Source organism: Pichia membranifaciens (assembly GCF_001661235.1).
Source record: "Pichia membranifaciens NRRL Y-2026 unplaced genomic scaffold PICMEscaffold_4, whole genome shotgun sequence".
Taxonomy (NCBI): Eukaryota; Fungi; Ascomycota; class Pichiomycetes; order Pichiales; family Pichiaceae; genus Pichia; species Pichia membranifaciens.
In genome coordinates this window covers 868,529-889,254 of record NW_017566985.1, presented here as the reverse complement: position 1 = coordinate 889,254, position 20,726 = coordinate 868,529, and the positions used below count along the sequence as shown (strand labels likewise).

Here is a 20,726-nt window from a genome sequence, read left to right as displayed (position 1 = left end):
GCACGCTTCTTCTAAGTGCAAACATTCTAGGTCTCCTAGTCCTTACACAACCTCGAACAAGGCTCCTTTCCACTATTGGGTCTCCTTTTCGTCCAGTTTCATCTTCTTATGCCTTGCTTTCTTCCACACGAGACTCGCTCGTCATCCGAAAACGGCTGGAAATGGAGGTGAAAAAAAATCGGAGGCTGCGACAACGGTTTTGTCATCGACTGTTGAGCTTCCCCCACAGGCTGGGACAGCATGATAAAGTCGGTCAGGAAACCTAGGCGTCTCGACGAGTTGTCAGGTGTCCGAACAGTAAGGGGTCGCCGTGGAACAATCTTTTGACAGCTACATTTGCAATGCTTGCTCGTGTTGGGAGGTCTGTCCGCTGGGCGTCGTATATCTCCAACTCATCACCCACACCACCGCCATCATCATCATCATCATCACAGCTTTCGCCGGCACTGCTGTCGACAATCAGATCAGCAACTGCCACCCTTCTTGCTAAAAATAAGCAGGATAGTGGTTCCCTACGCCCGTCGTTTGATTTATTGCTCAAGTCCCTGCAACACCAGCAAAATGTCTCCTCATGTCTTCCCCAAAACTTGATCCAGGACATCAGCTCTGCTTTTCGATCCTCTCTTGCGTCGTCGGCAGACGAAGACCAGCAGTATTTCCTGAAACAGCTTTCCTCTTCACCAAGTCCGTGGATCAGGCTGCACTTCCTAATATACGAGAAACAATGGCTTGCGTCAATTAGCGATATCAACCGATCTTGGGGAAACACACCCGCTCAAGTTGTGCCACAGGAGACGTTGGTTCTTCTAACGGATGAACTCCTAGCCCATAATGAGATAGATTTGTTTTTGTCACTTTACGAATGGACCATTAGCTCGCTCTATCCGGTAAGAATCCCCCCCCTCCAGCTTCAAAAGTTTACAGAAAAATGCATCCACATTCAATCAAAGCACTCGCAGAACTTGCTGGCTAAATTCTTTGAAAAGTTTATACTATACACTGGACCTACCGAGAATATCAAGGAAGAAGCATTTTACATGGAGGACCAACTCGTCGAGTCAATGATCGATCTCTTTCGTCGGACGGGCAACATCAAGGAGTACTCCAAGTCTGTCGCCTACTATATGAACAGATTGAAGACGCAAAGGGGAAACGTGCGCAAGATGAACAAATGGAGATTTCAAAGTAGAATGGCTAAGTTTGACATGTATGTAGAAAAGCTTGGTCCCTACGCTGTCTTAAAGAATGGGATGTTCTCCAACTTCAAATTGGCCTATAACAAGAATGTCAGGCTAGACGATCACCTGCTGGGGTTTACAGAATCTCTTACGGAATATCTAGCGCAATCTGAGGTCTCCATTACACAGTGCATACTTATGATTGAAATGATGCACGGTTTGCATATCCGACAGTACAAGGAGGCTTATAGCAAGGCTTTAAGTCCTGATATCCAGATGGCACGAGTATATAGATGTGTCATCAAAAATACAGCCGATCCAGACCCTCTCATAATTCAGAACTATAACAACATCATAGAAATGTCTAATGACAAGAAACACACACATATGAAGGATGGTATACCACAACGAAAAACTGCCAATCAGCAAATGAAGGAATCCATAAATTTTGACGAACCTTTCCAGGCCCTACCTCTACAAATAATACTACGAGTACTCTACAACCTCACAAAATCCCGCTCGGCAGACACAAAGCATTTTGTGACTGTTGGTGTCATGCTATTCCAGGCTATGGTCATTGAGCGCAAATTACGCCCGAGTCAAGGGTGCTTTGAGGAACTTCTCTGTTTAGCAATGGCACACCCCCCTACTGCAGAGCAGGCTCCATCTATCATGACAATCTACTACAAAAATCACTCCATTGTGGGTCCCCACATGTCTGCTACTCTTGATTCATTGGGGTTAGACCATAATGGACTTCGGAAGTAACTCTTCCCTCCTTCCTTCGATTCCGCATTTATCATAGGTAAGCAATTTCTTTTGACATAGAACTCTACTTTCTGTAATATTAAATCTAATGTCAACTCTTGACAATATATCTTCCTTACAAATTGCGTTGACTGCAAAAAATTTGGCTTTGCATTGCCTTTGCTATATTGGAATACCTACTCATTTCTTCTCCTTCTCATGTTTAGATCTTCGCTCTTGAAACGGAATTTTGCAAAAAATAAATTTTGTTCGTCCCGTTTAAGGTCTTCGAAAAGATACCCATCAACATCTTGTTTGTGATCTGATGATAAGAGAAGACGTTTTTGACCCTTTCATTACTATCTGCTTTATCTAAACTGTACGGATATCCCTACCTGATATTTGTGTTTTCCCATAATGGTAGCCATTCTTGTCCTGAATCCGAATTCCACGGACGCGATGACTAGATCGTTGCAATCCGAGGTAGAATCCTTGAATCTACCGTCTTCCTATCAGATAGACTACTATACTGGTCCTGTCGCAAAGTCTCCACCGTCGATCAACAATCAGGAAGATGCTGACTGTTCAACTAAAGCATGCATCGAAGATTTTGATAATAGATGCCCACACATCTACAAAGTGTATGACGGATACCTCATCGCTTGTTACAGTGATCATCCTCTTGTGAATGAACTACAAACAAAGATAACCCGATCAGGCGTTGTGGTAATGGGAATATTTCAAGCTTCGATGCTATATGCAATGAACTTTGCATCACAAAACAATAAAGCTGCGATACTAACCTCAGGACATGATTGGGAACCTCTACTTGATCGTGCAATTACCAAATTCTGTGCTAACGATCGGGGTTCTTTTCCAGCTACAAAATTCATCCCAACTTTAGCAGCTGGAATACCCGTACTTGATCTCCACAAGCCCGAGAATTATCCACACCTAAAAGACTGCATTCAACAGCTGGTAGAAAATGATGTCGGAATCATTTTACTAGGCTGCGCAGGTCTCAGCTCTTTAAGTAAGAGAATGAAATCAGAGTATCCCCATTTAAAATTTGTTGATTCAGTAAAAGTAGGTGCTAGACTACTCATATCTTACATAGAGGTGGGAGATATCTGATTGTAAATATATTCACATGTATCATTAATAGGTTAATTAGAAACGAGAATGAATGTACAGTTTTACAGTATACAAGAATCTTTGTATCTGAACATAATAAAAAGTCCGCATGATCTCGAAACATTTTCTTTTTATCTAATCTTTTTATGCAACTGACAGGCTGATTTCTTTTTTAATCAACACTTGTCTTTAGCTTTTCTTTAGCTTCAGTAGTAAAGCAACTAGTTCAGTCTCCCAAACTTCTTTGTCTGATCCCTCAATTTTTAGATGCGTCTTATTCAACTTTTTCAATAATTTCCAAAACTGATCCATATCAGTCTTGACATCCTCATCAACATCATCAGCAACATTAACATCTGGGTTGCCTCCTTTTTCAAAATCGCCACTTTCTTGTGGCCGTGGCTCTTGTATCAAAGGAGTCTCGTCTACAGAGGCTTCATCCAACTCAGCACTAAGACTTCTACTTCTTCTTCGTTTTTCCCGTTTTTCCTTCTTTTCTTTCCTCTTTTCCTTTCGGTTTTTTTTATCTTTTTTTTGTCTCTTTGACGAAGACAGAAATTCTACCCCTTCATATTCAACGTCATTTGTATGGGATCTCGTTCTCCTTGCAGGAGAGGCACTTTGGTCAACATTGACCCTTTTTGGACTTGAAGGCACCCTCACACTATTCTCATCAACAGAACCATCAATTTCAATACTATCAATAATGAAAGACTTCAGGTCACCGGTAATTTTAGCACTGCTATCTTCTTGAAATACATTTTTATAGTCTTCCTCGTCTGTTTCTACAAAGCTAACATCGCATTCATCAATAGGACTGCTGATAATTTGCGTGCTGTCCAGCTTGTTAGGCTCACTAGTTTCTTCTTCAATAGTCTCCTCCTCCTCAGCTGTCATATTTATTAACTCTTTTTCGTTTTCTCTTTTGTAGTCACCGCTTAAACTATCTTCATCTTGTTTATCTTTGAATTCTCTTTTTATGACTATTGATGATTCTTCTCCGCCTTCTGCCTTTGACAAAGATATGATATCAATTTTTCTTCTCAGAGCCATTTTCTTTAGTTTGTTAACAATTTTCAAAGGTAATCTATGCAACATACCTGAAACAAAAGAGATGATGGCAGTATTATCCGTAACAGCAGGATGAAGAAGATAACCCAGTTTTGGACCTATCTCAATAATCCACGAGTCAGGCAATTCATCAATGTTTCCAAGAGCTGATAAAAGCTTTATAAACTTGATGGCAATTTCTGGTTTCTCGTGATCAGGCTTTTCTGGTTCGTCAAAAATCTCTAAAGAATATCGAAAAAACTCAGATGGTGTATATTCATAAAATATCTTCAGATCCTCAGAAACAACAATGCAGTTCTCTAAAAGGCATTCAAACATCTCAAATTTCAAATTTGAGCTTAAAATTTCTAGAAGTCTTGATACTTTTAAGAAATTCACTAATATTTTGCAAGCATCAATTCCATGATGAGAGAAAAGTATATGGGATGCTTTTCTCATGTTGGAGACAATCTTTTCTTTCTCCTGTTCGGATAACTTGAACTCATTTTCGGCTTCTAATCGGGTGATATCAATACTGTAGTGCAAAGCCTGTGGAAACTGCTTGTCTTTCCTCAGTAGTTGGTCATTTTCATATATATCAGAAGACAAGCAAACAGCAAACAATTTCAACGGACTGAAGTGTGCATGACATAAAGAAATAAATTCAGTGATGAAATCTTGATTGTCACATACTTTGAGCTTATTTACAAGAGTTCTCAACAGTGGTATGCTATCTGGTGTGAACATAAAGTCATCGTCTGCCTTCTCAATAAACTTGAATAATGTATGAGCATCATCTTTATTCCCTTTTTTGATTAGTAGATCATTCTTATCAAATATTTCGGAAACCAAGCCTGCTCCCATTTCAGCAATTTTGCAGTAATCTCTAAACGGTAACGCAAGTTTTGAGTCTTCGAGTGGTATGTAAATACAGATGCTTATGAAGTTGGCAGTAATTTCAATAGGTCGATCCGCCATTTTCCATGCCATCTTCAAAATCACGTCAAATGCTTCTTTATTCTTGTAGATCGTTTTAGGTAATGGCAAAATCCTACTTTTCCATTTTTCGTAGTCTGATAGCCAAAAACAAGAGTCAACTGTCTCAGTATAGATATATCTATCTGAAGTAAATATCATTTTCAAAATGTAGGAGTATACTGAATCCCATTGCTTTAAATACATCAACGGCTTCAAGGCTGAATCCAAAAGTATACACATTTGTGATTCAGTCGCAATTTCCATTTTTAGCCTTATAGCATAGTAGATCCGGCAATAAAGTACAAGATATCCTTCATACTCGGACCATTGATTCAAAATGGTTCCGTCACCTAATCTCAACTGTGCATGTTTGAAAGGGAACAAAAGAGTGTTAAGTTTAATTTCCAATTGCTCGTCAGTCCAACCTTTGATTGACACATTCTGAAAATTGTACACCACAGATTTCCACGCTTCTAAGCAAAGCGCCAAGGCTTGAGGCTGTGAGTAAAGCTCGTTGTAAACTGACTGGAAATGATTGTAAAGTTCCCATTTCTCCAAAACAAATGATGTTCTTCCATGACAGCTCATATAAAGTAGATACGCCCAAATCTTGGCTGCCTGTGAATAAAACTGAAGATGTATCAAATATTTTAAGGTCTCACATGTGGCTTCACAAATGGTCATCCATGGTTCCAGCTGGTATTCACAAGTGGATTTTATACTGGAACAAGAATCTTCTAATTCTTCAGCTAGTAGCTTGGTGATTATAAAATTTGATTCGTTACTCTTCGCAAATGTGGTGAAAACGGATATGGCTGAAAAAAGCACACGAGAGTATCCCGGTACCTCAGTGTTCAGTATCGAATACAACAAGTGACTGAAAATTTGATAGCTAGATTTTTTGACCACTGCCGGCTGTAACAAAACAAAACGTTTTATAATGTTCAACTTTTCGCAAGTTATAGTTACGCTTAAAAAGTATTTCATTTGCATTAAGCTAGATATAATAGCTTCTGTTTTATCAAAGAAAGTTTCAGGCAGTATCTTGAGTAACTGAAAAATAGATGATGTTAGGCTTTTTGAAATATTTTCATTTCTTAATAACTTTATAACGCCATCATAAATAGTAGACATTTCTTTGAATGTGTTAGTTATGGGATTCAGTAGTGAAATCAGCTTTATACTCTGTGATGAAGTTCTTAGCTTGAATGGATTAGACCCATTTTTGAGGTCGAGTGCAAGATTAGTGATATTGTTTCTAACTGACAGAATAATAATCCTTATGATGTCCTTGCTGAAAACTTGCTGGTTGTATATTAGTTTAGGATTTCTTTTAATTAGTTCATTCAATGTAGCATACACTTCGTACTGCTTCTTAAACTGTTTATCAGATAAGCCAGAGACACAGCACTGGATGACTTTATGTTTCTTTGGATAACTTTCTGGAATTTGCAAAACAAATCCCGGTGGCCATGATTCGTTTTGGCTTAAATCTCTGTTCAACAAGTCGTCCAGTGTAACTCCAGGACATTTGAGGTCAGAGCTTGTGAACTTTAAAATTGACCTTGGCTCTGATTGACCTTTAATCGGAGATGATGTGAATGGTAAACTCTCAATATCACTTGAAAAAGCAACCTTCTTTTTCTTTCTAGGACTTGATTCTCTTTTTATTGGAGATGACGAAAAGAGGTGCTCGTTGTACGTCAAAAAAGGGGTCAAACTTTTTTGTGGGCTTTGTATCTGGTGTGAACTCAATTTTTGGTCCTGCTCGGGGCCGTCTTTACTGTTTTGAGATTCTTTTGAATCAGGTACCTCAACAGAGGTATCATTTTCTACCACATTACTTGAAGGTATCAAGTCAAACATATTGACTGAGCCAGCTTTTGATGAGCGCAATGCTGAAGCATTAGAGATTGTATCTTGTTCCAATTCAGGAGATAATGTAGAAGTAGAGATGGAGGCAATTATTTGAGTTTCTGGTAGCATTAAGTTTGCGTTAGATAAGAATTGCATCTCACTTAAGGGTTTTTGAGAAGTGTTGCTATTGGGGTATGAGGAGCTATGTACGTCATATTTGGGACTTTGACAAGCATTCTGAGAAATATTCTGACTGTATTTTTTGTCAGTTCCGAATCTCGTGTCCGGTGGCTCGGAAGTTGAAAGGTCTGCATCATCATCTAGAAGGATCACGGTTTTGGTTCGAGGGTGCCGGGGTGAAATATGATCTATTCCTGAGAATACGTTGTCTTCATGTTGTTTCGGAGATCCATATGCGATACCATTTCTGCCTTTCCTCTTCATTTTTGCCACCTGTTTATCTAGTCTTTTCACTCGGTCACTCGTGTTGAAATCATTACTTTCGATATCCACGGGTTCAGCGTATGTTATTGGCGATGAGTGTTTTCTTAGCAATCGGCTAAACGTCAAATCATCGGGCCTTCTCATGAAAAGTTGACGTTTTTCTTCGTTGCTGGTCATACCTCGTCTTATTCAAAGCGATTGAGTCTTGTTCCAAGTATTAGAGATAAAGACGCCACTTCGTGCTTGATTAAACCCAAATGTCAAGAATTCTCCGATAATTTTTGGCGGCTTTACGCGTTATGTTTTTCAAGGCTTAAGATTACACTAAAATATACACGATTAACTGAATGCTACACACACGTCAAACTTTGGTTGTAACAATACCAAAATCTTGCTCATACGTTGGGAGTACCACCAAGGGAATACGAATGTAGAACTCATTTGCATTGCTTAGGTGCTCCTTGGCTCTGAAAAGCATTGACCCGGTGGTGTCTATGAAAATGTTCCTCAAATCGCAATTGATCTTCTTGCCTTCTGCGTCTGCCGCTTCTTCGTCTACCGTCCCATTTCCTGCGGCGTGATTAGCAGCTTCAGCATTTCTTGCTTTCCCCATGCTGTCTATGATAATGAATCGTACCTGTAAATAATACTTTGAAATGAAGAAGTTTGTTTTGAACTGAGGCTCTGCCTCTACAGGAATTAGTATGTCCATATTGATAGAGGTCGCATCGAAGGCAGACATCACCTTTTCATAAAGAATTGTCTCTAAAATGTTTTTGTCTAGTCTAGAAGAAACCTCGTCATAATTCCCTTTCTTAAGGTATTCATCACGATGGAAAATTTGGTGCTTTAAAAGCTGAACCTCAATTCCTTTTGTTTTGTACTTGCATTCTGCAAATGATATGTTTAGGCTGACTAGATCACCTAATTTGAAAATTCCTTTATTTAAAAATAAAGTAGAAATTATACCATGATTTTGCTTGATAATGTACTTGGTTTGTTGTTCTTTTGGTAAAAGATAATCATATTCTAGATGGTCGTCAAAGTCTTTCTTACTTAACTTTTGCCTCTGCACATACTTATAATCTGCCATGATTTGCATTAGGTTTTCTCTTACGTTGAATCTGAAGGATTTTGTTTCGTTCATCTTTTTCTCAAATTGTTCCTGAATTTGAATGATATTGTTAACGTCAGCCTGGTCAAGAGAATCCAGTATATCCAAAAACTCACTGACTTTTTCATCCAATTTCTCAACACTGGAAATAGATGTGACTGAAGATAGTCTTCTTTTTTCTAGACCGCTACCAACGGTTGAGATACTTGAACTGCGGGATTTGCTCTTCTTCAATTTTCTCTTCAAGTTCCAGAAGCTAATTCTTCTTGATGGTTGGTGTTGAGTAACCTGTCCATTAGGTAATATGTTTCCACTTTGAAAGAAAGAATCACTTTTGACAGAAGATAGGTGGCTAGAAACATCATCTGCAGTCAAGTCCTCCATGTAGGTATTCAATCTAGCCTTATTCAAGTGATAGACGGGTTGCCTACCGCAGTTGTCGATGAACGGCTGAATTTTCAGAGGGACAAAAACAGTCTTGCTAACTATGTTATTTCCTTCCATCATCTGGTATCCCAAGATGAAGTTGTAGTTGATTTGCACGGCTTCTGTGCAATAGGTTGGTGGCAGGTCTTTCGGCAGTTGACAGTTGATGTAAAAGGATTTGACACTTTCTGTGTGCTGTGAAGTGGCTGTCCAAGTCTCTGGGTCGAAAACCAGCTCGCTGAATATTATGTTCTGATTCGTGCTATAGAACGGTATAAACTTCATCTTTTCTACCATTTTTGAATCGACAGATGAGTTCATCTCTGTATTGTACGTGGCACTTAAGCCAGATAACAGCCCACCACTGTTATCTGATTCCTGAGAAACTGCATCTAGTCCTTGGATCCCAGCATATTTTCCCTCTATTATAGTGCTCTTTTCTAAATCTTTGAAAATAGAGTAATCGATTATTGTATCGTTGATCAAGTAGTGTCCAAGTATTTGCGCATAACCTAAAAATAAGGTCAATCTTTTCTCTTCTTGAGCCTTCTTAGCGATTGTCAACCCGTTTGACTCTTCATCTTCTTCGCTCAAGCTGTTCAAGTTCTGTAGAAATAAAGATCTAGTAGCGTTCGAAAGCTGAGACGAAAGACGAGACCCGAACCATCCACTAGAGGAGTCATTGTCCTTTGGTGGTTCTGCATTTTGTTCCTCGGCAGACGTGGATGTGTGGACCTGCACCCGACCAGAGTTATCTTCCCTCAAAGAGTTTGCACCAGTGAATGGGTCATGCAACGGGACTCCAAGATTGATGTTTGAGATGTCTCCAGTGTACTTGAATCGTACTAGAAGCGACAACTCATCCGTTCCAGCAAACACTGGTGAGTTCTCGTAGATGAATTGCACCTGGAGGCGATCACTGATCTGCTTCTGGTGAACTCTATACGTGACCATTGTTGCCCTATCTTCCCACGACCCTTTGCCTAGATCTTCCCTTTTCCAAAAAGCTCATCTCATAGCTGCTGTTTTTATGTTGCTCAAAACATGACACTCTCTCCATGTCTATGCTTACGGTGTTCAAAGGAGCACGTGACATATTTATTTGCGGGGCGACATGAGCGGTTTCCGAAAAAGGCAATATTTTGACGACCTTCCCTTTCTGCCTTTTGCGTAACTGTTATGCTTTTTTGTTCTCCTGAGACACGGAGTAGAAGTTGTTTCAAGCAACCTTTGGTTTTCTTGAACTTTTGGAAATTTTGCTTGTTTTTTTTCTTTTTAGAAAACAGTCTTTGCTGAAGTCAATCATAAATAACACAGTTGCTCTCTAACGGAAAAAACGTGTCTATCTGTGTCGATATACGTCTCAAAAAGATTCAAAAGATATAAACACTCCAAAATGAAGTTCCCAGAGTACTTGTTGCAAAAGAAGTTTCCTTCTTACGCTTGGTGTGTTTTTCTGCTTTCAACATTCTCTTTCTATTGTTACAGAAATATCTTTTTACAATCTGAAATAGGTTTCAAGTTGCCTACCATAAATTTAGTCTCGGCGTTGAATCATTTTGATGTTTTTGTAGTCTTGCCATCTACAGAAAGATTCGACCTATATGTGAATTTGGCGAAAACCTTTGAAGCATATAAAGAGGACTATCTAGAGCACTATAAAGACTACATACTTTTGCTTAATAGTTACTTGATACTAGGAGAATCTCAAATAGCATTGAAATACTACGCCTACAAGTACTACTTGAATGATGAGTACAAAGAGACGGATTCTTTTGTCCTAGGGTCGCCCATCGTCGAGTTCAATCAAAATTTCAACAATCCAGTAGAGCTAAGTACAAATAGAGAGCACAATTTGATCAACAAACACTATCATAACTTTGGTATAAAGAATAATAAGGAAAGTTGCGAGATGTTTTTCAATGATTACATATTCCCGTTATATAAGTCGCAAAGCAGTTGGAAAGAAGTCGAGGTTGCGAAGGCAATGTCAACAATTTTAAACCAATGGACATTGGCTAAGCGTTTACAAATTGTTTGTTTCATTGGATCATTGATTCTAATAGCGCTATCTCTACTTTGTTTCACCCTCAGCAAAACAAAACCAAATATTCTTATGAAATCCGTCTGGGGATACGTTTTGGTAATATCTTACTTTTTAGTTTTTGCAGTTATGCTGGTCTTGACATTTGTTTGCCTATCAATTACCATAGTTACCTATCGTTCTAACTTGAACTTCAAGGGACTTCACAACACAAGTTTCAACGTCTTGCAACTTGCTTGGCTCTGTTTCATAGAATACATTTCTTTGAGCTGGGTAGTTAACTTCAAGATTAAGAACGATGCGCTAGACAGAGAAAAGGAGCTTGATAATGAAAACGACAGTCTAAAGGGCCAACTTCTTGCTCTACTGAAAACTTCACTGAGCTCTCAAGACTCAACCTCTGTGCTTGATACAAGCAAAAAGGATGCACAGACAGGTGGTGTTAAAGATCTTCTAAACTCTGGGTTTAATGCTGTGAGACCAATCTTGACAACTGTAAAGCGATTAATGACACCAGGAAAAGAACTTCTAGACGATGATAAGACTGGGAACCCATCTGGCAGCAACAGTATAACAGTCGAAAGCTACAATGGCCCGACTATGGAAGATATTGAGAGAATTATCCAGTACACAAACAATCAAAGTAACCTAAATACTGCTGCTGCAGATTTAAACGAAGTTCCTGCTGCAACAAAAGAGATTCCAATCGACCAACCAATAACAACTGAAACAAAAAAAAACCTTTCTAAAGAGCCGTTCACAAATTTCAAGGCTTTGAATGTTGTGTCTGCTATTTCCACTAGTCATCCGGATTGCTCACCCTTCACTAAAAGCAGTGCTACCGGGTCTCCTGATTATAAATTTGATGTAAGATCCTCAAAAGAATCAATAAGTAAGAGTCTGGAAGAAAAACGAGCCGGGTTTTATCAGCATGCAGGATATTTGTTAAGTACCAAATCTGATGGCGAAAGTTTCATTTCTGAGAAGCCTCCTCGCTCAGAGTTATCAAGCAAGCTCTACTACAAGAAAAGCTCAAGGTCTCCGTTGACTCGATCTTCAATAAATAGCGGTAATATACATTATGAGCTCAACACTAAGAGTGAAGATGTTAATATCAATTCGGGCACGACAGCTACACCAGACACAAATATTGAATGGGAAAAAAAGTTTGGATTGTCAAGTGCAAAATCTAACGCAGAAACTGTACAGGTTACACCTTCAGGTGAGACTCGGAGTCACCACAGTGCAATGAGCTCAAAATATAGTGGAAGAGAAAAAGTTCAAAGCCCAAAACAGTTAGCCAGTGGTGGCACTATAAAGAGTAGCCCAAAAAGGAAAATTGTAAGGGATGTTGCACCAAAGGAGAGGAGTAAAAGTAAATACGAATTTTTTTTGCCAAGTACAGGAGCAACGTCGGAATACACAGACACTTCGGTTGCAGGTGAAGAAGGTATGAAAGTATCTTCAAGTGCGGAAGAGATAGACCCAAGCACTGCCTCCGTGAGAGATGGAGATCAGCAGGAAAGTGTCTTTTCTATTGATCGTATTGTCCGTGAACAAAGCTTGAAGCAAAAATAGAAATAAAAATAAGAATAGGAGGTTGGCCTATTTGTATAGATTGACAAATATAATAGTAATATATAGATTGTACAACAAGCATTGACACTCTAGAGATGTTACGTAAGCGGACGGACTCCTGGCGGTCGAGTCCGGTAAATTTAACAGACAATGAAGATAGATCGAAACATGACGATTTATCTTGGTTGTAAACAGGAAAATAAAATGGTTGAGCTTTATAGAATCTACGCCACTATGTCGGCCTCTCAAGAGATGATGAGATTTCCAAGTGATGTTCTATTCGATCAGAAGTTGTGTCGATTGCAGATCAACAATCTACGAAAGACCAAACCTTTAGTCGAAAGTGAGTGCAAGTTCCATGTTGGCCACATACACCAGGATATCCAGTATCAGTTCCATCAAATTGGGCTTCGTTTAGTGGAACCTGAGCAAGATGCTGCATATGACGAGTTGATACAGAAATTGTTCAAGCAGACTGGGGTAATAGTCGGAGTTCCTGGGTTGATAAATTCACTTGTACTTGAATGTATTAAACATAACTGTTCTGCACCGTTCTTACGAGACGTGATAGACCAATATGACAGCAATGGAGAGATCAGTGGTATGAGATTACTGATTTCGTTGAACCGATTAAGAAAGGGGATATGGGAATATAACATTTTGGAACGGGTGGAATGCATTGAGGAAAATTTTCTGAGATGGTCATTTCGCAAATGTGTGTTTGAAATGACGTGCTTGAATGAAGTTAAGCCTTCACTTTACAATCAGACCACGATAGTAACGAGACTGTTGCACAAGGCGAACTATCACCCTAAGTTGGATCAATTTGCATCGAATTCCATGCTTATTTTTGACTTGTTACACGATGAATTCTTGGACAACATGACGTCACCGAATGATGGAGTCGGGTTTTCTTTCGAGTTGGTAGGACCGTCTGCAATGCTCGACTGCATCAAAAGCCTTGGACTGGACATTGAATCAGGGAACCACTCATATCTAGAGGAGGATATTTTGAAAAAAAGAAAACTACAATGACCCCCAAATTTTTCTAAGACTTTGAAAATCTTCATTTCATCATTAAAATTGTTAATTATTAATATACATAATCTATTTAAGCATAAGAACTCTATACATCAGATTCGTCTTTCTCTTCGACATCGTCGAAATCTTCGTTCTGTTCGTTCACTTCTTTCACTTCTTTCACTTCTTCACCATCTTCGTTCTCTTCTTTCACTTCTTCACTATCTTCATCATCATTTGGCTCATAACTTCCGTTTGAATCCAAACCTAGTCCGGTGACATCGACGATCACAGCCTCCTGTTTCTCTTTATCCCATCTTACTATCGGATCGGCAATGAGGTCTCCGTTAGGCTTTAACAACCCAAAAGTTTTATCAAACTCTTTGAAATCTAGTTCCTTGTGAACATAACCAATAAACATCTTGTAGGCCTGAGCTTCTAAAATCATAGAATCAGAATAAAGGACAGATGTGTCCAAATTGTAGATTCTAGCATTTTTAAAAATCAGATGGATATCATACATGTACTCTTCTAATGAATTATAAGTCCAATTATTGATTCTTCTTCTGACCATATCAAATGCAATTGGATGTTTGATTATAACATAATAATCTGGATAAAGTCTTCTTTGAGGTTTGACATTAAAAATCTTGCACAACTTTCTGCCTGCAGGGTTGTTGTATTCTTGTAGATGATTCAAAATATCGACCATCCTGGCCTGTAAGGTCACACGATCTTGCCCCATCGGTTCATCAGACGGCCAAATATCTCTTGATATTGGTAAAGTTCCGAAGTTTTTTCTTCTGCGGACAGGTGGACCTGCAAATGATGATGTTTCAGTCAAATCTGCGGGTGTATTTGGTTCAGTTGGATCTGGAGTCGCACTTAGTGCTTTACTGGTTGTCTTTTTTCCAGCCTTTCCTTTTCCGGTCTTCATACGTTTGGAATCGTGACCTTCTTCTTGGTCTTTCTCCTCGACCTTCACCTCGTCAATCTCTTTCTGCAAGTCACTGGTGTTATCACCAGTGATGATTTCGTCTTCTTTAACTTTCTTCTTTTTGAATCTTTTACCTTTAGACTTTTTATCTGAATTAGATTCTCCATCGTCACCATCATCACTAACAAAGCCGTCTATCTGCCTTAGCCATTGCTCCTCACTGATATTTTCATCATACTTTGCTACTTTACGTTCCCTTGTTCCACGACCATAGTATTGAGCTTCGTCGGGTATCTCCTCTTCGGGTTCAAGTTCTTGATGATACATTGACGGCAACTCTTCTTCTGAAAATAATCTTGGTAAATTTGAATTCCACTCTTTCTCCCTTTCTTCATCTATAGTACCAAAAATTTTGATTTCATTTTCATTTCTAGCTAAAATTTCGTTGAGATCATCATCATTCAGTTCATCCTCATTTTCTTTCGCATGCTCTTCACTTTCAATCAACTTTCTTAGCAAAGCCTCTTGTTCCTCAGCTGTGGATTTTTGATCAAACTTACCGGCTTGGATAACTTTACCGTCGATATCCAGTTTTTGATTAGCCTTTTCTAAAATATACTCCTCGATGGAATCACTTGTGATTAATCTCAAAATTCTAACTTCATTCTTCTGACCAATACGATGTGCTCTATCTTGTGCTTGTAAATCTTGATGAGGATTCCAATCAGTATCGAAGATAATGACCGTGTCTGCTGTTTGTAAATTCAATCCTAAACCGCCAGCCCTAGTAGACAAAAGGAAAACAAAATAAGGAGAATCTTCAGCATTGAAATCTTTCAACAATAAAGTTCTATCATCAGCCTTGGTATCACCATCTAATCGCATGTATTTCATACCTCTGAATCTTAGAAAATCTTCCATGATATCCATGATTTGAGTCATCTGGAAGAACATTAAAACTCTGTGACCAGTGGCTCTGAATTTCGGTAATATCCTATCCAAAAGTTCGAACTTACCGCATACCCTCCAAATCAGATCATTGTTTTGATGCGATGGATTGATCATGTCTTCGATAGCAGGGAAAACAAACGGATGATTACAGATTTTTCTCAACTGCATTAATTTATTGTTCATACCTTTGATACCAACTGCTTTATTTTCTTTATCGCCAACAAACAACTTGTTATACTTGAGCATCTGATGATACATTTTAGCTTGCAAACCGGATTTCCTACATTTGATAACTTTTTCAATTTTGTTAGGCAAGGATTTCTCGACATCTTTTTTCAATCTTCTCAAAAGAAATGGTCGTAAAACTTTATGCAATCTTCTAATAACCAACAATGTTTCTTCTTCTGATAATTCAATCTTATCCTGACTACCTGTATTGGCAAAAGGAGTATTGAACCATTCATCAAAAGATTTCACAGAATTGAAAATTTTTGGCAAAACAAAATTCAATAACGCCCAAAGCTCTGGGAGGTTGTTTTGTAGTGGTGTACCCGTCAAAATCAACCTATAGTCAGAATGATAGAACTCATTTAAAGTGTATGACAATTTGGATTTGGCATTCTTCATTCTATGACCTTCATCAATGATCATGTGGACCCATTTGATTTTGGATAAAAGATATTTGTCTTTAATAATATACTCGTAAGTAGTCAATAGAACGTTAAAATCTCTGGCCTTAATACGCTGAGCTAAATCTTTCCTGAAAGCCGGCGAGCCTTTGTAACTAATTTTTTTTAAGCTTGGGGCCCACTTATCAAACTCATTGTTCCAATTTGGCAGCGTACTTAATGGTACAATGACCAAAAATGGGCCCGCCAACTTCTTGACCTCAGTGATGTAAGTCAACAATGAAATAGTTTGGATTGTTTTACCAAGTCCCATCTCATCGGCGAGAATACCATTCAAATGATTGTTATACAAGGAAACCATCCATTCTAGACCACGTACCTGATATTCTTTCAAAGTACCTCCAACAAGAATAGATGGTTGTCCTGTAACTTTTTCTTGAATCTTGTGAGCAACGTGATAGTAATCAAGACTAAGTTTCTCATCTTCATCTACTTCAGTATCGTCGGTGATATCTTTCTCCATATCATTGGTATGCCCAACTTTAATCATCTTTTCATGTGTTTCTTTCTGTTGATCTCTAACAGCTTCGGTTAAGCTACTCAAGAACGAATTAGTCTGCTTCAAAAGGTGAGTAATTCTGGTATCTTTAGTTTGATCCAACAATCTGACATAAGCTTCTTCATCGTTCGCCTTCAAAGCTTGCAATCTTTGTTTGGCATTTTTCTCTATACGACGTTGTTCTTCTTTTTCGGTTTGTTGATGAAAAGTTGTCAGATTCTTCGCTAAACGTTGGTAAGTTAGCTTTTTATCAAGTAAAACCCTTTTTTGAACGTTGGATGCACTTAGTAGTGACGCTTGCCTTTCAATGACCTCAGTTTTCTGCTTTTCAATTGCCACATTCTTTTGTTCTAAGTACAATGCATTTACAATAGCAGCATCTTCAATACTTACTCCTCTTATCTTGGCAGAAAAGTTTGGCAAGTGGTTAATCAAAAGCATGTTTTGGTGGAAAATACCGGATAAAACATAGCCCCTTAATGCTTTTTGATATGGCAGGAGCTTGAAAGACTCATGTTCATATTTAAAAGAAGCATCTAATTTTGCTAGTTGCTCAAGCTGTTGAAGTTCATCTTCAATCAATAAATTTTCATGCAACTTCTTCAATTCATTAGCGCCTTCTATATCCAAAGGCTTTGGATATACCGAAGGAGTGAAAACTTTAGACTTCGGCATGTTAAAAAATTCATAAGGGATACTCGCTTTCAATTGCGGTACAACGAAAGTATCTACCTTTGCTAGCGGGTTCTGAATGTTATCCTTTCTCGTATTAGGGTATTTTGCATCCAATTTTTCCAGCACCACAGGAGGATGGGGAGGTAAAGTTCTTAGTTTAACTTGAGCAATTGGAGGTTTATCATTATTCTTCAAATTTGAAAGATCACCAGTCGATAATGCTGTATTAATAGCGGCAGTAGCAGCAGCGGCGACAGCTGCTTCTTTCTTTGTTTTTCTGGGTGCTCTCTTTCTTTCTTTCTTGATAGAAGTTGGCTTTTCAACTTTGGCCTTTTTGCTGGCCTGCTGTTTTTGTTTTGCTTGAGCCAATTCTGCCGCATGTGCTAGTGTGTTTTCTTGGGCTTGAGTCTGAACGTGAGCCTGGACCTGCATGGCTTGTGCGTGAGCACGAGCTTGAGCTTGTTGCTGGAGCTGTAATTGCAACTGAGTTTGCTTTTGCTGTTCTTGCTTTTGAGCCTGCGCCTGCTTGTATAGGCTTTGTAGGTCTGCACCTATCATCTGAGGAATTTGTTGAGGCAGTTGAGAAACTGCAGCTTGAGACTGCTGATTTTGTTGATAAGGTAGTTGTCCGTTTGACCGCTGCGCCTGTTGTTGTGGTTGTTGTGGTTGTTGCGGTTGTTGCGATTGTTGCTGAATCGGCTGACTTTTTTGCCGCTGGAACTGGGTATAGCTTGCCGTAATGAGATTGTTGAGCTCTGGTGTAATTGGCTGGTTCTGAATGAACCTTTTGAAAGTTGCAATTTGAAATTTCAAAATGTGCGCTTGGATAGGATGGAAGATTGTTGCTGGCTGGTTTGCAGTCTGGCCAGGAGAACCCATAACAGGAGACGCTGCAGAGCTCACATTTGTAGCTGGCATGTTTTGCAAACTCTGTGCTGGGTGCTGGTGTTGTTGCTGTTGCTGTTGCTGTTGCTGTTGCTGTTGTTGTTGTTGTTGTTGTTGTTGTTGTTGTTGTTGTTGTTGTTGTTGTTGTTGTTGTTGTTGTTGTTGTTGTTGTTGTTGTTGTTGTTGTTGTTGTTGTTGTTGTTGTTGTTGTTGTTGTTGGTGATGTTGTTGTTGTTGGTGTTGTTGCTGCTGTTGCTGCAACTGCTGTTGTTGCTGGTCTTTTTGACGCTGTAATAACATCTGCCTCTGCTGCAACAACAATTCCTGGTTACCGATTGCTGATGATTGTTGCTGTTGTTGTGGCTGAACGTTTGCTGTAGGTGTACCCATTGCACTGGACTTGTTTAGTTGGTTCAATTGATTTGACTGATTCAGATTGCCCAGCTGGTTCATTGGATTCATCTGGTTCAATTGGTTCATTTGCCCAAGCTGGTTCATCTGATTTATTTGGTTCAGTTGATTTATTTGGTTTTGACTTAACTGATTCATCTGGCTCATCTGGCTCATCTGAGTCATCTGACCCATTTGATTCATCTGGTTCATCTGACCCATCTGGTTGTGGTTGTGACTCTGGTTCTGATTTTGACCCATCTGTCCCATCTGAGGTTGGTCCTGAATCTGGTTCATCTGCCCCATTTGGTTTTGGTTCATCTGGCTCATTTGAGATCTCTGCTGTAGATGAGATTGTATTTTCTGGAAATTTCGATCATTGGACAACAAATTGTAGAGCTTGATATACTGAGGCATGCGAACGGCGGCAGAGCCGTGCTGGAACTTCAACTGCTGCAAGCGCTTGTAGATCTCCTGTATCTGAGAAACGGACAATCCATCCTGGGTGAACTGTTGATTGATGTTGTTTGAGTTTGTCCCAACACCGTTGGCAGTGCTGGTGTTGGAATTGTTAGCATTACTGTTGTTGTTGCTGTTAATGGACGTGGGTATATTGTTTGCAGCGGGGCTGGTATTTGTGTTGCTATTGCTGTTGCCGCTGCCAACATTGGCATTGGCGATTACGTTATTAGCTGCCAAGTTGGTGCCATTGTTCACGTTGGAAGAGTTTGGCGTCAATGGTATGGAGGGGGGATTGTTGAACCCGGAATCCATAAAGTTGAACGGAGCGTTGAATTCCATGGCTGAAGGTAGGCAGTGGAAAGGAAAACAGAAACGAACGCTGGGCGGGGGAATGGGATGGTGCTATCGGTAGCTCAATATGTGTATGCAAACGGTGGTGCACAGTAAACAAACAAAGTGCCAGCAAATTTCGTGTCTGAATGTGTGTGTATGTGAGTGTGAGTGTGAGTGTGTTGGCGTGTGGCCAGCCAGCCTAAATTCAGTGGTGGAAGCACCGAGGTGGAAAAAAAAATAGAGAAAATGAGAAAAGGACGAAAAACCCGGAAAATGAGAAAATCGGGTGGTCGGTCGGTCTATAGAGTGCACACTATAAGACTAGACTGCTGGAGTATCGGAATGGCACAGACAATGCAGTAGAGCAATGGGGGTATACAATACAAAACCTGGACGCTGCCGGATGGGGCTGTGTGCAAGTTCCTGTCGGGGGGTGCTATGCTATAGAGGGGAGCAACGGTGTGGTGTGTGTGGCAGGGTCGAAGTGGCGGTGTCCACAGAAATTTCGTCTGAGCCAAGCCAATCTGAGAAACGGAAGCTGTCGATACACGGTCCTATCGAACAATAACAATGGCAACACGAGGATGTGTCAAATCCGGTAACGTGTGGAATGTATGCAACGTGGGTGTTCCGTGTCAGGGCCCGGGACTGTAGGAGATAAGGGTACAGCTGTGCCGATAAAGGCAAATAAAGAGATAAATCGGACAGTGCAGTAGGTGGGAAACTGCAGTACCCCCACCCACACCGTCGCCCGCCAGCCAGGGCGAGAGGAGAGCGCTGGCCTAAAAGAAAAAAAAAAAAAAAAAAAAAAAATAAAAGTTCGCATTGCGTGCGGTGCAAGGAAAATTGTCACCCTTCCAGGGAGGGAAACAGCCCTGCAGCGGAAGGCGCCGGGAAACGCCCTGCGCCCTGCCGACGCCCTGTTCTGCCAGCGCTGCGACGGGTCTGCAGCGGGTCGATCGGCTTCTCAGGCTTGTTTGGCAGCCCCCAAGGCTGCGGGGCTAGGTGGACAAGGTGTAGAGTGGGCAGGGGCACCATTTAGCATGGGAGCAGCTGTGGAAAGACAGAGGGAGGACGGCCTCTGGTGCTGCACCGTCAGACCAACAAAGAAAAAGAAATGTGGCAGCAGCGACAGCGTGCCAGGGTGACCGAACGATCGGTCGGATGGTCGGTGGAACCGAATTTATGTCTCAGACACAAATTTTTTTCTCTCCCGAAAAGGAGAGCTGGGCCGATAACAGGACAATGTTCGTTTGTTTACAACTCTCTGTGCCGGCATGCCCTATTGTGTGTGTCTGTCTGTAGCACATGCCGGCGCCGGCCGGCTCTGTATCC

The 20,726-nt window shown here is 40.1% G+C and overlaps 7 protein-coding genes across 7 annotated transcripts; 4 read left to right on the top strand and 3 right to left on the bottom strand.

The window, feature by feature from the left end:
* Positions 1 to 1,460: 1,460 nt before the first annotated feature.
* PICMEDRAFT_17169 (hypothetical protein) lies at positions 1,461 to 2,132 on the top strand. The gene has a single exon (XM_019161494.1). The coding sequence runs from the start codon at positions 1,539 to 1,541 to the stop codon at positions 1,944 to 1,946; it is 408 nt and encodes a 135-aa protein (XP_019017028.1). The 5' UTR covers positions 1,461 to 1,538; the 3' UTR covers positions 1,947 to 2,132.
* A 210-nt stretch (positions 2,133 to 2,342) lies between these two features.
* Positions 2,343 to 3,059, top strand: PICMEDRAFT_34341 (hypothetical protein; the record flags this gene model as incomplete). The annotated part of the gene is made up of 1 exon (XM_019162878.1): positions 2,343 to 3,059. The coding sequence occupies one exon, from the start codon at positions 2,343 to 2,345 to the stop codon at positions 3,057 to 3,059; it is 717 nt and encodes a 238-aa protein (XP_019017027.1).
* Positions 3,060 to 3,153: 94 nt separating this feature from the next.
* PICMEDRAFT_147241 (hypothetical protein) lies at positions 3,154 to 7,596 on the bottom strand. Its single transcript, XM_019160500.1, has one exon. It carries the CDS (start codon positions 7,563 to 7,565, stop codon positions 3,249 to 3,251), a length of 4,317 nt encoding a protein of 1,438 aa, XP_019017026.1. The 5' UTR covers positions 7,566 to 7,596; the 3' UTR covers positions 3,154 to 3,248.
* A 60-nt stretch (positions 7,597 to 7,656) lies between these two features.
* On the bottom strand, positions 7,657 to 9,916 carry PICMEDRAFT_17167 (hypothetical protein). Its single transcript, XM_019161493.1, has one exon. The coding sequence runs from the start codon at positions 9,880 to 9,882 to the stop codon at positions 7,750 to 7,752; it is 2,133 nt and encodes a 710-aa protein (XP_019017025.1). The 5' UTR covers positions 9,883 to 9,916; the 3' UTR covers positions 7,657 to 7,749.
* Positions 9,917 to 10,324: 408 nt separating this feature from the next.
* PICMEDRAFT_64267 (hypothetical protein) lies at positions 10,325 to 12,695 on the top strand (the record flags this gene model as incomplete). The annotated part of the gene is made up of 1 exon (XM_019163478.1): positions 10,325 to 12,695. The coding sequence occupies one exon, from the start codon at positions 10,325 to 10,327 to the stop codon at positions 12,548 to 12,550; it is 2,226 nt and encodes a 741-aa protein (XP_019017024.1). The 3' UTR covers positions 12,551 to 12,695.
* An 89-nt stretch (positions 12,696 to 12,784) lies between these two features.
* PICMEDRAFT_12353 (hypothetical protein) lies at positions 12,785 to 13,585 on the top strand (the record flags this gene model as incomplete). Its single annotated transcript, XM_019159918.1, has 1 exon — positions 12,785 to 13,585. The coding sequence occupies one exon, from the start codon at positions 12,785 to 12,787 to the stop codon at positions 13,583 to 13,585; it is 801 nt and encodes a 266-aa protein (XP_019017023.1).
* Positions 13,586 to 13,928: 343 nt separating this feature from the next.
* PICMEDRAFT_24937 (hypothetical protein) lies at positions 13,929 to 19,091 on the bottom strand (the record flags this gene model as incomplete). Its single annotated transcript, XM_019162369.1, has 3 exons — positions 13,929 to 17,510; positions 17,748 to 18,166; positions 18,788 to 19,091. Coding segments are annotated over 3 exons (4,305 nt in total), but the record flags the coding sequence as incomplete, so codon positions are not given.
* Between the last annotated feature and the right edge of the window lie 1,635 nt (positions 19,092 to 20,726).

Excerpts from the sequence above, each read along its gene's own strand:
- PICMEDRAFT_17167 (XM_019161493.1), bottom strand. The coding sequence starts at position 9,882 with ATGGTCACGTATAGAGTTCACCAGAAGCAGATCAGTGATCGCCTCCAG.
- PICMEDRAFT_17169 (XM_019161494.1), top strand. The coding sequence starts at position 1,539 with ATGTCTAATGACAAGAAACACACACATATGAAGGATGGTATACCACAA.
- PICMEDRAFT_147241 (XM_019160500.1), bottom strand. The coding sequence starts at position 7,565 with ATGACCAGCAACGAAGAAAAACGTCAACTTTTCATGAGAAGGCCCGAT.